Raw genomic sequence first — 14,784 nt, forward strand, 5'->3', positions numbered from 1 at the left:
CCTGAGATTAAGAATTCCTCGTATCAGTGAGGTCATATGATACATGTCTTTCTCTGTTTGACTTATTTCGCTCAGCATAATACCCTCCAGTTCCATCCACGTCGTTGCAAATGGCAAGATCTCATTCCTTTTGATGGCTGCATAATATTCCATTGTATATATCTACCACATCTTCTTTATCCATTCATCTGTCGATGGACATCTTGACTCTTTCCACAGTTTGGCTATTGTGGACATTGCTGCTATAAACATCGGGGTGCACGTACCCTTTCGGATCCCTACTTTTGTATCTTTGGGGTAAATACCCAGGAGTGCAATTGCTGGATCATATGGTAGCTCTATTTTCAACTTTTTGAGGAACCTCCATACTGTTTTCCAGAGTGGCTGCACCAGCTTGCATTCCCCATGATGGTGATTTTACTGCAAGTATACGTTTAGTAAATCCTTACTAGCTAGGCAGACGATGCTCAGTAAGAAGAGCTGCAGGATTAAGGAAGGTGTACATGAGATGTTGGGAGTGGGAATGTTTATTTAGTACAGGGAGGATGATTTGTAAATATATTTGCTTGCAGTGATATTTATATTTCCACTCTGAAGCCTAATAATTTGTTTAAAGATAAACTCTTCTGATTGAAGAAGCAGTTAATGTCCACTGGGTAATAAGATTTTTCACAGCAATATTTCATATCTAGTCAATATTTTTATGTCACTAGTACTGTTTAAAAAGATTTTTATTACTAAATTCCTATAAAATATACTGCATTAATATTCTACTGAAGGTGCAGAATTTTAAGTAGAAGGGATGAGTGAATGCATGTTTTAATAAAACCCAATTTTTTAACTTGTCACCATCTTTCTCCGTTTGTTAGTCATGGTATAGACCAGTACTCTCCAACTTGATAGATGTAAAACATGCATGTGTGTACTGTCCTATGTCATATACACAGAAAAATATACAAAAAAGGAGGGCAGCATAAGTATGAAATAAAGAATACTTTTGTAGAGATGGCCTTGCCCATATACCACTTTTTAGATCATTGGTATAGAGTTTAAATATAAGCTGTACTTTATGCAATAAGGAAAATGTAAATAGTAATGTAAATGTGAATGTATAAATAGTATGTCTCAGTTTTATAAGAAAAAGTCACTTACATGTTTCTAAAAAGTGGGGCTGCTGATTATGCCTGGCATGTTTCCAAATTTTTACAATGAACATGTATTACATTTAAGTTCAGAAATGAGTAGAGCTTGGGTTAGACGAGTAAGTGTAAACTGCATCCTGTGAAGAGGATTCTGCTATAAACTTTAAATACTTAAAAATATTTAAATATGAAATAAAACTTAAATATTTAAATTCATGATAATTTTTCTGCATGGCGTTTTATCCACTGTCATCTGTCTTTGGTTTCTTCCTTCCAAGTGTTCCATTGACCTCAAGAAAAATGTACTCGTGATCGGCACCACAGGCTCTCAGACCACCTTCCTTCCCGAGGGAGAGTTACCAGAGTGTGCCCGATTGGCATACGGGGCTGGGCGAGAGGATGTGCGGCCAGAGGAGATCGCAGACCAAGAATTAGCAGAAGCTCTTCAGAAATCCGTAGAGGATGCAGGTATTTGCAGTGGCCAAGCTCTCGAATAACTTTTCTTCTTATTGGTTGGTGAGCGGGGGAGGTTGGATCTTCAGAGGGGTTGGGGACCTTTTCAGTTTCTAATCCGTGTCATTGTCCTGTCATGGATGTGTTCCTTGTCCTCTCACCACCTCTCCCTATCTCTGAATCCAATAAAGAAAACCTTGGTGTTTCGACAGATCCATTGCTGTGTTACCAGGTACATCAGGGAGTTATTTGCTTAAGCACATTTTGGTAGGCTTCCTTAAAAATCTTGTTTCTTTTTTCCTAACAAAAATTACTACAGGGGCACTTGGTTGGCTCAGTTGGTTGAGGGTCCAACTCTTGATCTCAGCTCAGGTCTTGATCTCAGGGTTGTGAGTTCAAGCCCCGCACTGGGCTCCATGCTAGGTGTGGAGCCTACTTTAAAAAAGAAAAAAAAAATTAAGCAGACATTTCCTTTTGAGTTCTACAGTTTCCCTGAAAATTTATTTTCCTTTTCTTGGGCCCATTTCCTTTGAAGGAAAGCATTGTTGTTGTGACTAAGCAGTCCCAGCCTTTTTAATAGGTACTGAAAGTGTTGCCACCATAGACAGAGGAACCGACAATAAGATGCATAATTGAACACTAATCAAACTACAGTGTTTATGCTATTAATGAGATTGCATAGTGTGTCCTTGGGCCAAATTAGAACAGTAGATCAGCTGTTGACATGGGGATACCTAATCATTTTTTCGTTAAGTCTCAGTTGTCATGGCTTGTTTAAATCTAAAGACCAAGCCAAGTTTTCTGGGCTAAGTGGAAGGACACATTTTTGCTGAAATCCTACCTTCATGGCATAATTTTTCCCCATCTGTTATAAAACAGTGACTCTGGGATACATTTTCTAGAAGCTGAAGAGAATTCACTTTTAAGGTGGGGTTATTTTAAAGTCTTGAGCTGTAATTATTCATCAGTGACTAATATCACACACTGTGTTTTCTGGTATAGCAAAATGTATTAGAGCTACAAGTCCAGGGAATAGCTTTCTCCTAAAGACAAAAAAGATAAGATCTTTAAAAAATAAGCAGCCAGATTTTGCCAGTGTTTTTACTTAGAGAACACCCAGAGGTCTAGCCCTGAGCCTCTTTAAAATGGGTGTGGGTAGCAGACAGAGTTTTCCAAGCTGGCCTTGTTCCTAATCACCACACCTTTTGGTACCTTTGAGTTTTACATATAAAGTACAGCTTTGGTTGTGACATAACTGTTTTGCAGGAAGGGGAGAATTCTGAACCACCAGATAGAGACTAAATTAATAGTTTTAATCTTCCCTGCAAGGCAAGCTTGACTGAGTTTGACATACCCACTTAGAAGGTTTTACCTGTTTTTAGTAACTTGTCAGCTTAGTCATAATACTGGGTATTAATAAAATGAAGATGTATTACCATCTTGTGAAATCTCCATTTTTCCCCCACAATTTGGTGTTTTTATTTGAGAAGCACTAGCTGATGATAGCAATGCTTTCTAACCCACTAACAGTTACCCTCTTTGGGTAATAACCTTGTAATAAAAAGTTCAGGAAATTAAAATAGAAACCACAGGTGTTTTCAGCATAGTGAAGGGAATGTACCAATTGAAAGGATTAAAAGGAGGTGTGTACCTGGCTGGCTCAGTCGGTAGACCGTGAGACTCCTGATCTTGGGGTCATGTGTGTGAGTCCCACGTTGGGCTTAGAGATTACTTTAAGGACATGAAAAGTAAAATTAAAAAATAAAAATATTTTTTAAAAGGATTAAAAGGAAATGGGTTTTTTCCCATGTGCCTTTTTGTTACTGATGATACGTGGCTTGTGCTAATTTTTATAATGTTTAAGTAGTGAAATAATTCTACATCACGTCCTGTTTGTTTGGAACACCAGCTTCCCAGTATCATCAAAATCAGAACTCTGGCCATAGTAGATGAAAGTATTTTTGCTAAAAACTTTGGTGGATACCTTATACCAGAGTGTCTTTATCTTTTCTATCAATGGAAAAATAAATCCGAATAGGAGCTGTATCTAATACATCTTCTAAAAACTGGCTAATAGATAAGCCAGGGTAATCCAGGTTGGTTTGTTTTTCTTCTAAAAATAAATCTCAACTGAGTAGGAAATTTGGAAAGTGACTGTTACAAGCGTTCGCTCACCTTTAAGATTTCCATACCGTGTGATTCCATCTATGGGTCTGCTGTTCTCCACCCGTCCCACATGTCTGCCCGTGAATTCTGTGTGTGTGGGTGTGTGAAGTTCATTTCTTTCCAAGTTCTTTTGAAAAATCTGTTGAAGTTGACACATTGCTTCATGTATTGAGAGAATTAAACCAACTAGACTACAGAAACATTCCCCAAGCTTGACTCTACCAGTTCCTGATTATAAAGGTGGCAGAGGAATGGAGACAAAACCCTGCATGCTTTGTGGTTTGCATTGTTAACCCAAGTTTGCTTGTCTGTTTCCTAATTCAAACAGAGCGTCAGAAGCCATGATGCATGTAGTGTGTGTGTACTGCAGCTGGAGTGGGCCCCAGACCAGGTATTTATAGACACCACGTTAAGCCTTCCATCCAGTTATCGTCTGTGGTCTGAAAGTCTCTGTATCTGCAGCAGTTTTGGAATTTAGCTTCTGCCATCCATTTCACCTTGTTTAATCTGGTTACAACTAGCCTGTATATGCATCTGTGTGTTGGCATACGTACGTAACTGAGCGCAATTTCCTATGCAAAGTTTTCTCAGCCATTGGAACAGTCCAAGGAAGGGAGGGGAAATCCCAGGAAAAACGGCCCATCTGGCCATGGTGAATATATCAAATCAAGAATGTCAGCACCACAGTGCATTGTTGTTGGGGTAACTACACCATCAGGGGTTTCTTGAGTCTGTTTCTTCTGAAAACCTGAAAGTTCTTTTTTCCTAGCACTGCACACAACCACATAGAGTTAGAGACAGGTAGAAATTGCCAGTCCACTGAGGAAGAAGTGGAAGCCTAGACCAGCTGACTTGTCTAGGGACACAGGTTCACTAACGTGGGCAGGACTGAGGTTTTATTCTCCCACAAAGAAGAGCTGACACTTGGCTCTTCCGTCTCTCCCTAGCCTGACAGACTCTCCCCCGGAGGCACTCTGCCCCCGTTTCCCTAGAGTGTAAATCTGGGAGACAGCAGCCTGAGCGTACCGGCTGATTTCTCAAGAGGAAGAACGAGTCTTTAAACTACCAACCTTAGACTGTATAGGGGTTTGCAGGCTGGTTGTAATTAGATACCTAGCACTCAATTTCTTCTTTTTTCCTTTTTCCTTACCAAGGTGGGGTAAAAGTAGGCACGGTTTAATTAGCCTTCATATCCATTGTCCTCATCCCCTTCTCCTACCCTATAGTACTGACCCGGTGCTCCCCTAGTTAGGACTTAGGCCAGTGAGACTGACCCTCTCAGCTACAGGAGGACTGTGTGCTGCTTTCATAGTGAGTACCAAACACATGGAGGCCGTGTTCTCCTTGACGTCACTCAGTCGTCCTCACTGGCACGTTGGTGCCAGAAGGCCCCTCACATGGATACTTCACTGTAACGCATCTTCTCTGTTGGCATTAACTCGCAGTTGAACCTCTAGAGTTCTAGAGTCAGCTCTAGAGATTGATAAATAAAACTAATCACTGTGTTTCTAGGCACTAATGGGTATAATTTGCACTGAAATAAATCCTGTTGTCCCGTTTACCTCTAAACTATCAGATTGTTTTTGCAAGAAGTCAGTAACTTCCTGACGTAGTTAGTGCTTTATCTTCTCCTGCTGTTAACCAGTGTTGCATTAGAATGATCTAGAGCTGTTTGAATCCTAACTGGATTGCTTCGTGCCTTCTTAACGATCAGGCCCACCACATTGGATGTTAATCAGCATGAAGCATTTGAGTTACATCTGCCCTAATAGATTGTATTGTGAAGTAATCTTTGTTACCAGCCTTTGGCATTTAATTAAAGATCTTACAGTAATTGCGGTAGAGGTCGATGTTTAACTGGATCCGTGGCAAAAGGCGGGTTGGAGTGATGATTAATGGTGTCATGAGGTGGTGTTTGAGCCTGCCATCCTGTGAGTGCTCAGTTAGTTGCAGTCAATCTAAATTGTCATTGCCTGGCAAAAAACCATTACAAACTATCTCCCTCCACTGCCAGGACCACCCCCTACCGTGCCCTTAAAGTACTTAAATGTTCTCACTTAGTTGTACTATGTTAATGTGATAAAGTAACTGATAATCCTTTCTAAAGTTGCCCTATTTGGTAAGGTGATGATTGGATTTAATGTTTGACCTTTAGCCTTATTTTTGTTCTTTGACTCCACACTCAACGTAGTTTTATCCTGATTTTCAGGAAGTTTGGATAGAAATGAATTAAATGGGACGTTTCTCTGTCTTCTGGAGATTCCCAAGCGTATTCTCCTTTCTCATTATAATTTCCACTCTGTTCCAGATATACCCGGATTTAGAATTGTCGTTTAGAACCTTCGTGTTCACATTTGAAACACTGAAAGTGCCTTGACATGAGAATTGTTCAGTGTAGAGATCCTCAAAATTTGTGACATGCTTAAGAATCACCTGAGGAGCTTATTGAAAATGCATATTCATGGGTTTACTCCCAAGGATGAGTGCCCCTGAGTGTGCACGCTTAGCAAACATGCCAGGTGACTTCAGGGCAAGTGATAGAATACACTCGGAGAAACTCTATTCTAGAGTTCTGAGCTCACTGAGAATAAAGATACATCCTTTTCCCTCAGTCTTGAGCACTAACCCAGCCACTATGTGGATGTTTATTAATGGTACTTAAAGAAAAATACTGAATTAGAGTGCACATGTTTTATTAAGAATGTACCTACCTCTTATTCTGATCCTGTGATGTTAAATTGTCTACCCCAGTGGGAATGGTTCTTGTATAAGTCTATGAATATAAGACAAACCCAAGTTTAAGGACCTAATTTTGTTCTGTCCTGTTTAGATTTGTATCATCTGATAATTTAGTGGCCTTTGTAACCTGCTGATTAATCTCCTTTCCTTTTTGGTCCATATAGAGAAAAGCGGTAAAGAAACTACCTCACTGGGAATGTCATCATTACCAACTTCAGATGGATTTAACCATCCAGCCCATCCTTCAGGACAGAGTCCTGAGATTGGTAATCCTATGAGTCTTGCTCACTCTGTCTCTGCTTCAGTCTGCCCTATCAAGCCCAGTGACCCCGACAGCATCGAACCTAAAGCTGTGAAGGCTTTGAAGGCTTCAGCTGAGTTCCAGATAACCTCTGAAAAGAAAGAACATCTTCCTCTGCAGGATCTTTCTGATAGTGCTTCTTCAGCAGACAGTGCTCCAGCAGACCAGAGTCCAGCCATACCTTTGCAGAATTCCTCTGAAGAAGCCATTGTTGCCGATAATATGGAGAAATCTGCTGAAAGAAGCACCCAGGGCCTCAGATCTCATCTCCACACAAGACAGCAAGCTAGTGTATCTGTCACAACTACTAGGGTGCAAGAACCACCAGGGTTTCTAGGTGAGAAGGGTTGGCATCCAGAAAATCAGAACCTGCATCAGGTGAATGGCCTTCAGCACAAAGAACCAGGGAATGAACAGCACGGGGTTGGACAACTGAATGCTCTAAACGACCGAGAACATCTCTGTAACGCAGAGGACTTTGAACTTCTTGGAGAAAGGCAACAGAATCAACAAAGAAGTGTTGATTTGGAATCGACAATGAAAGAAGACCGGCTACGACAGAATGCGGACCCTCCAGGTACAGAGGAAAGTACTCTACCTTCAGGATGGTTTGGCTGCTCAAAGTCAGAAACATTTATGGAAGTAGATACAGTTGAAGAGTCCCTAGTTGCTGTGCTTAATTCAGCAGATGGTCAGCATGCCAGTGTCAAGAACATCGGTGCATCTGCTCTCACCTTAGATAATCCCTTGATGGAAGTAGAAACATCAAAATGTAACCCTTCGTCTGAAATTTTGAGTAATTCAGTTTGCACTCAGGATTTACAGTTCCCAGACAGCAATGTTGAAATGTCTGGAACAAGTAAAGAAGATGGGGATTGCTCCCCCTCTTTAAGTCTTTGTGGCAGTTCTCAGCCCTCTGTGGAGTCAGCAGAGGAATCATGCTCATCTCTAACAGCAGCCTTGAAGGAACTCCATGAACTTCTGGTCATTAGTAGTAAACCAGCTTCAGAAAATATATCTGGGGAAGTTATCTGTCAGTCCGAAATGGTAACTGAGGGCCAAACAGTTACTAAGGACCTTTCTGAAAGATGGACCCAAAGTGAGCATCTTACAGCTGCCCAGAATGAAGAGCATTCACAAGTCACCTTTCATCAGACCATATCTGTATCGGTGAGGGCAGAGAAGTTACCAGACACTTCAAATGGTGCTGGAGTAGATGCAGTAGAAAATAGTACTGTAAGGGGTCCGGGCGATGGCCTAGTAACGGATAAGGAAAGTGTCCCCAAGCCTAGGGAATCTGGAAAGGAGAGCAGCTCTGCCACTCTAGCCTCAGCTAAAACGTCTAATCAGTCACACTGCACCTTAGGTGTAGACATTCCACGCAAACCCTTAGCCGGTGAGGAGGATGCAGTCAGTCACACTTCTGAGCAAGCGAAGTCCTTGTCCAATTTCATACTGGTTCAAGATTTGGGTCCGGGCACACAGAAGCCAGTGCCAGACAGGCCTGAGACCAGAGAAGATGTCTGTCCTGAAGCTGCAGGACGACTTCTTGAGTTTGAACCACCTCCCAGCCAGCCAGCATCAAGTCCCTCCATTCTTCCACCATTAATTTTTCCCGCCGCAGACATTGACCGCATTCTCCGTGCTGGCTTCACTTTGCAGGAAGCTCTTGGGGCTTTGCATCGAGTTGGTGGAAATGCAGACCTTGCACTTCTTGTTTTGCTAGCAAAGAACATTGTAGTTCCTACATAACCATGGAAAAGGGGGCTAGACCATACTCCATTCCCTTTAAAAAAGCTATACACGCACACACACATACACACACACATACACACTCACCACATATACAGTGTATGTAGAAACCTGCAAGCAGAATGTTGAGCCAGATTTTTTTTAAGGATTTTTTTCGGCCAAAGTAACTTATCTCTTGTCTGATGAATTTGTCTATTCTCTTTGTTAAAATTTGGGCCTTTTTAAATGTATTGGCAGTAATGTGCATACAAAAGCTTTTTATTATCATTAAGATGATGTATTCTGGAATAAAATTGATGGTTTCGTGTATAGCATACCATTTTAGAATGAGAGTGAATGCTTTAAAAAGCAGAAGCCATGAGAAATCCCACCGCCCATGCAGCTAAAAGCAAATCAGCTTCCCATTTTGGCTTTGTCTGTACTGTAGGCAAGGTATGGCTTGTTGGCTCAGTTGTCCATTTACAAACTGGATCACATGGTTTGGTGTTTGGAATTACACTTAGTGCTCTGTGTATTGATGATTCATCAGTTAACAACAGGAAATTGAAGAGTAGTTGACTAATATCTCCTAGAGTGGTATGTTTTTATTTGTTTGGTTAGGATTTGACCTTTTTATGGGATGAGGTGGGAGGGTTTAGAACTTGGGCTGCTTTGTGCATCATAGGCTGCTGCATGGATTTCCAAGTATTTGGGGTGGGACACTGCGGGGGAGGGGCGGGGGAGTCAACATCAGAGTGAAACATGGTGCTACCCAGATAGAAAAGGGAAGAGTCTGTAATTCCATTTGCAATTATCCTGGTGATGTTTCAAGAACTAGGAGTGAAAAATGGCCGAAACACTGGAATTGATTAGAGAGTGGGTTTGCTAGCATCTTACTGATCACACCTCAACCTTTAGTGATTAATGAGGAACTTAAAAGATCTGCTAACGGGTTGATCGCCAGCAGTTTATTTCCTTTAGAAGCTCATCTACTAGGAACTTCTTCTAAAGCTCAGGTTGAGCTGTGATCTGAGTGAAATAACCTTGTCACTGGTTCATCTTGGTGCTTGGAATGGTCAGTCTCTTTGTTGAGTGTCCTTCGTGGCACCGGAAATAGTAACTGCAGTTTCTGACTCAAGTGGCCTTGGGTAGAGATTTCCATCCCTTTCTTTCCTCAGGAGTTTCTTTTTTAAAGCAAGATGCATCATATTTGTGTTTACCATGTCAAGGTAGAGTGGGGCATAGTATATAGAAGTATTTATTGTGGCCTTTTTTTATATGAGGACTAGCCCTTGGAAACCATTGTCCTGTGGGCCCCACTGTGCAATAATCCTACTGGATAGATTTTAGGTAGTTTTTCCTGAAGAATAAACTCTTACGTACCTAGCAGGAATCCGAAATCTTGGTTTTATTGAAAAGAATCTTGAGAATAACTCCCGATTCCAAGTTCTGGTTCGCAATGTGTTTGAAATAATGTTTTGAAAGGGTGATTCGTGAACTTAGTGTTAAATGATTTTGTCTAAAGTCTTACTCTCTTTGGAAGCTTATTCTTTCCATCAGAATTCGAGTCATTGAGCACAATCAAAATGGAGGCTCATATCTCAGGAGTTCTTGAAATTTTAATTTGGGGGCACTTAGAGACGTTTCTCTTCTACCCTATTCCATCTTTTCCTTTTGCTGTGATATTTGTCTGTGTGTTATGAGACTTTAGTGATGTGATGGAAAGTCACATAGATTCATCATGATCCTCTGAAGTTAGGAGATGGTTGACAGAAGGAGTTGTGGTTTACTGTTTTCAAGAGGGCATTCAGAACAGCGGGTCAGCCAGGTTGTCTTTAAGATACTCTTTTAGACAATCACATGTTGCAGACCCTTTTGCCTGCCCCACACCAAAGATGTAAGATGCACTAGGAAACTGCATATAGGATTTCTGTCAACCGACTCTTAGAGCTGTGATTGTAATTAAGTAGTTGGTGCTATGATTGAAGCAAAATATAGTAGCAATGCAATGGCCCCTGTATTTGCTTTATGGGTGGTAATTGGGAATTTATTCTAAGCTTATAAATCTTTGAGGTCGCGAAGTGGGGTTGGTATGAGGTGGGGGAAGTTACCGATGACAACAGACTCCTCCAAAAAGGCCTCTGCGTGAAGATGGGCCTCATAGGCTCTGTCTGGGTGGTGGTGTACTGCTCAGAGGCTTGGCCGCTCAGTTTTCACAGTGCAGAGATTTGGGAATCAATCCCAGGTGGAATATAGGATATCAGCCCGGAAAAGGTTTTATTATAATAGCTTTTTACTACATATGTGTATTTATTTTTAGGAGGAAATTGAATAGGCCTATAGTTGTACATGTATTCTTGTTAGTAGTACTTTGAATGAATGAGCTGAACCCACTTGCCAGATATCCTTGTCCTTTTTCATCATTTATTTTTCAGTGTATAATTGCTTCGATTTTTAAAACCTTATTTCCTGTTCCATCATTTGTATGAAAGTGAAGTTGTTGACATTGTTAGGATTTTGAATCATTTTTACATTTTGCAGTTCTTAAAACACAAAGGGAATTAAGGAACATGACACTAGTGAACCTTCATTGTCAGTTTTTTTGAAAGTGCAGAAATTTGGGGCGCCTGGCTGTCTCAGTCAGAAGAATATGCGACTCTCGATCCCAGGGTCGTGGGTTCGAGCCTCACGTTGGGTGTAGAGATTACTAAAAAAAAAAAAAAAAAAAAAGTTAAAATAACCTTTTTTTAAAAAGTGAAGAAATTCAAGATTAACTTCTCTTAAAATAAGATAAAATCATTGTGAACTCCTCTGGTAGCTAAAATACGGATACTGGTCAGCCATAAACAGTAATGGGCCACTTTACTGACAGCTTCTTTGCCACAACCAGTAACGGACGGTTCTGTGGTCAGCACTCACCTCCAAGGGTGGTCTCTGTTTATTCACCAAAGAGAGGAGAAGATTGTCCTGTATGACTTCTGCAGTTTACCCTAAGTTGATTCGCGTGTGTAGCAATGTGCTTGGTGACCTGACAGCCGTGCCAAGGCTGCAGATTTTGCTCATTGGAGCTGATAAGAATGATTTCCACTTGTACCTGTTTAGGCCTCCAGACATCAGCCAGTAGCCTTCATCCCACAGTTTGGGCCTTAGCCATTAACATATAACGATAACCAGTTGCTTGGCAAAGAGAATGGGATAGATGGTGGGTGTGTGTTAAAACTGTTCTGCCTTGGAGCCTATGAAACCTCCCAGAGCTCCTTGTCTCCATATGTACTAAAGGAAGACACAACCCATGTGTTTTTTCCCCAAAGCATTTCTCCAGTGAGAGAGGGTTGCATAAAAATGGAAAGATGTATGAGACTCTGTGTCACCGATTTTATAACTAGTTAAAATGGAATCTGCCTGTTCTTCCCTTAGCACAGCTTTCTATCTCTAGTAAAAGCCATAAAAACTTAGTTGATTTAACCATCAGCTCGTGTGTGTGTGTGTGTGTGTGTATATGTGTATATATATAATATGTGTGTGTGATTGACAAATACCGTACAGTTAATTTTACATAGACTGAAAAGCAAACAGTTTTTGTATCTACAGATATATTCTCCACTTACGGTGGCTTTTATCCCACCATATATATAAAAACAGCCTTGCAAATAACTGGCCAGGAAAGTTACAGTGCATTTAGACTTCCTTTTCCTACCTGTTTGCCGCCTGTAATGAGAGCAAGCAGGATAATTGAACTGCAATGTATTTCAAACTTGTTATCACTGGTAACATATCCTAAGAGAAGCTAATTAGATTATGCATTCTTCTGTTCTCTAGCACAAATACCAAAAAGCCAAATTTCTCCTTTGAATTTGGTGACTTAGTATAGTCTGGCTGAACTAGAAAGAAACAAGTTATTAGGAGTTTCCTTTCCCAGAAGATGGAATGTTAACCTTTTTGTGTTAGGAGTTCCATAAAATAAAAAATAGCTTTTTTTCTGAAAGAATAAAAAACTCCAGTTCCTCTTAACAACAAAGTACATTCGAAGCGTGGTCCTTGAGAACTAGAAATGTAAAATCATGGCTTAAGTTCTATACCTTAGAGGCCTCTCAGTGTTAGTAAGGTGTTCCTAGGAGTTCATTGAATAAATAATTTAGGGGTAAACCTTTGATGTACTTGATTTTCTCTTGTGCCTTAGTTTCTCCAAATAGCAGAAGCGTCACATTTTGGTGGGAAATGAAAGTGGAAGTATCGGAGGGAAAGTTTGAAAATGTCCTTCCTAAAGATAGAGGCTATGCATGGAGTGGTCCTAAGACTCACCCTCATTGTTAATTCAGAATTATCCTGCACCAAATCTTTAGACTTCCCTAGATAGAAGAATTATAATAGGGCTTTTTTGCATCGGGAGTACCAAAAAAATGGTTTCTAGATGTTTATTATGTTGTTTGTTGCACTATCTGTATTGTGGTGGTTAAGACAGAATTCGAGAAAATCTGTCTGGTGCTCTTGAAGGCTATACAGTATGAGTCTTTGAATGAGATTTCATTGATTCATGGGGTGCCTGCCTGGCTCAGTCGTTAGGACATGCAACTCTTGATCTTAGGATTGTGAGTTCGAGCCCCACATTGGGGGTAGAGTTTAGTTAAAAAAAAAAGTGTGTATTGATTTATTCATCAGACATTAAGTGCCTGTGTGCCCAGTACTGGGGAGCACTGGGGATACAGGGGTGACTAAATCAGATTGGAAGCCTGCCCTTGTGAAGTTCTGTCTAGTAAGGAGACATGAAACAAATTTTAGCTTTAAGAGCAAGATCTGTTTTTGCCTATTAGCATGGTTTTATTTTCAAAGTCATATTAGAATGATATGGTTCAAATTCAGAGGAGATTGGGAAAATTAGGCTCAAAATGGAATTAGATGCTGTGAGCCTAAAACTGCTCTAAAAAGTTATTATTTATAATAGAATCAGAAACCAACAAAAAACGTTCTGGCATTTGATAGAAATACTTGAAGAGGTCAGTATAAATTATTTGGAAATAATTTATGCTACCGGGGGACAAGGGGATATGGGCAGGATAGAAGTGCAAGTAAATGGGAGATGATCGCAGATACGCACCAGTGACAGCTTTTCCTCCCATCAGGACACCCTTCCACGCAGGATAGGAATGTGGAGTGTGCTGCGGCATCCTCCCCACTCACCCTTTGAGCACGGCTGCTCTGGAATACAGACCATCTGGGCCAACAGGACTTAGCAGAGGATCCTGCAGGATTTGCTGTTTTAAAACAGCTGAGTGCAAGATGTGGAAATGGGAATCTAGAGCAGAAAACGTAGCAAGCGATGGCACCGGATGGTGGGCAGGATTATTGACAAGAGGATTCAAGGCTCTACCAAATCTTTGACAGGATAGCTCCATCAAAAGGACATTCTTCAACCCATTATTTAAAATGTCACCATGTATGTTGTAATCCTGAGGCATACAGGTAGAATTTCTGGCCCTGACTACTAGTGACTTCTGAGGCTTACAATTAGAAAACTCAAAAGTTTATCAGATATATATTGGTGATTGGTAATCTAGACCCTCTGGGGGCTGTAAAAGGTGAGAGGGATATAGCTGGTAAGTTTCAGGGCACAATTTTGAGGAATGAAATCTACAGAGAAAATGGTTCAAGGGTGTAGGAGTTAGAGAATGTTTCTTTTACCTAAAAAAGTTAGGCAGATGACAGAAGACCTGGGGTGGTGGGGGCGTAGAACACAAAATTAGATTTTTACAGAACTGTATTTCTTTAAATACATAAATAAAAACATTCTCATTAGCCGACTTGGGGAAGGGGCATGCTGGATATTTTTCCATGGGAAAATCCATGTCTGATGGGAAAAGATTTTGTTTACCAGGAGCTTGCTTTACACACAACCTTGAATGAATGCATTTGTGGCTTAAAGGGAGGAGACCTCTTTCAATCTCCTATCAGGGGCAGTCAGATCAGCCAGTTGGTTTCCAGATTTTCCAGGTTCCTTCAGCCTGACATTACCTGATGCTGACCAGACTTTTTTTCTTTCCCTGAAGGCCCCACAGCTTTCTGAGTGTATGCCTCCTATCTGAGACCTTTCTCTCTGAATGATTATATTCCATTCTCTATTCTTGCGATCATCCTTTTGAAATAGTGATGCACTCAGAGCAGTTGAACATACTGATTATATTGCTTTCTTCACTGTGCACCTACAATGAAAATTGATTTGCTCATTTTTATTCAGAATCTCGTCTTCATGGCAAG

General features: G+C 40.7%; 2 protein-coding genes across 2 annotated transcripts in view; both read left to right on the forward strand.

Annotated features, from left to right (window-relative positions):
- Positions 1-4,152, forward strand: part of DDI2 (DDI proteasomal shuttling factor 2) — a 31,416-nt gene extending 27,264 nt beyond the window's left edge. Inside the window, exons 8-9 of the mRNA XM_006748937.3 lie at positions 1,421-1,610; positions 4,090-4,152. Of these exons, the coding sequence (XP_006749000.1) occupies positions 1,421-1,610; positions 4,090-4,106 (207 nt within the window). The 3' untranslated portion in view covers positions 4,107-4,152. The remainder of the gene's footprint in view (positions 1-1,420; positions 1,611-4,089) is intronic.
- Positions 4,153-6,696: 2,544 nt separating this feature from the next.
- On the forward strand, positions 6,697-11,296 carry RSC1A1 (regulator of solute carriers 1). The gene has a single exon (XM_081817536.1). The coding sequence runs from the start codon at positions 6,697-6,699 to the stop codon at positions 8,551-8,553; it is 1,857 nt and encodes a 618-aa protein (XP_081673662.1). The 3' UTR covers positions 8,554-11,296.
- The last annotated feature ends 3,488 nt before the right edge of the window (positions 11,297-14,784 follow it).

This window comes from Leptonychotes weddellii, chromosome 4, assembly GCF_054177405.1.
Source record: "Leptonychotes weddellii isolate Sample4059 chromosome 4, ASM5417740v2, whole genome shotgun sequence".
In the NCBI taxonomy this organism is placed as follows: Eukaryota; Metazoa; Chordata; class Mammalia; order Carnivora; family Phocidae; genus Leptonychotes; species Leptonychotes weddellii.

What these genes read in the sequence shown, in the direction of transcription:
- RSC1A1 (XM_081817536.1), top strand. Translation starts at nt 6,697, where the DNA reads ATGTCATCATTACCAACTTCAGATGGATTTAACCATCCAGCCCATCCT.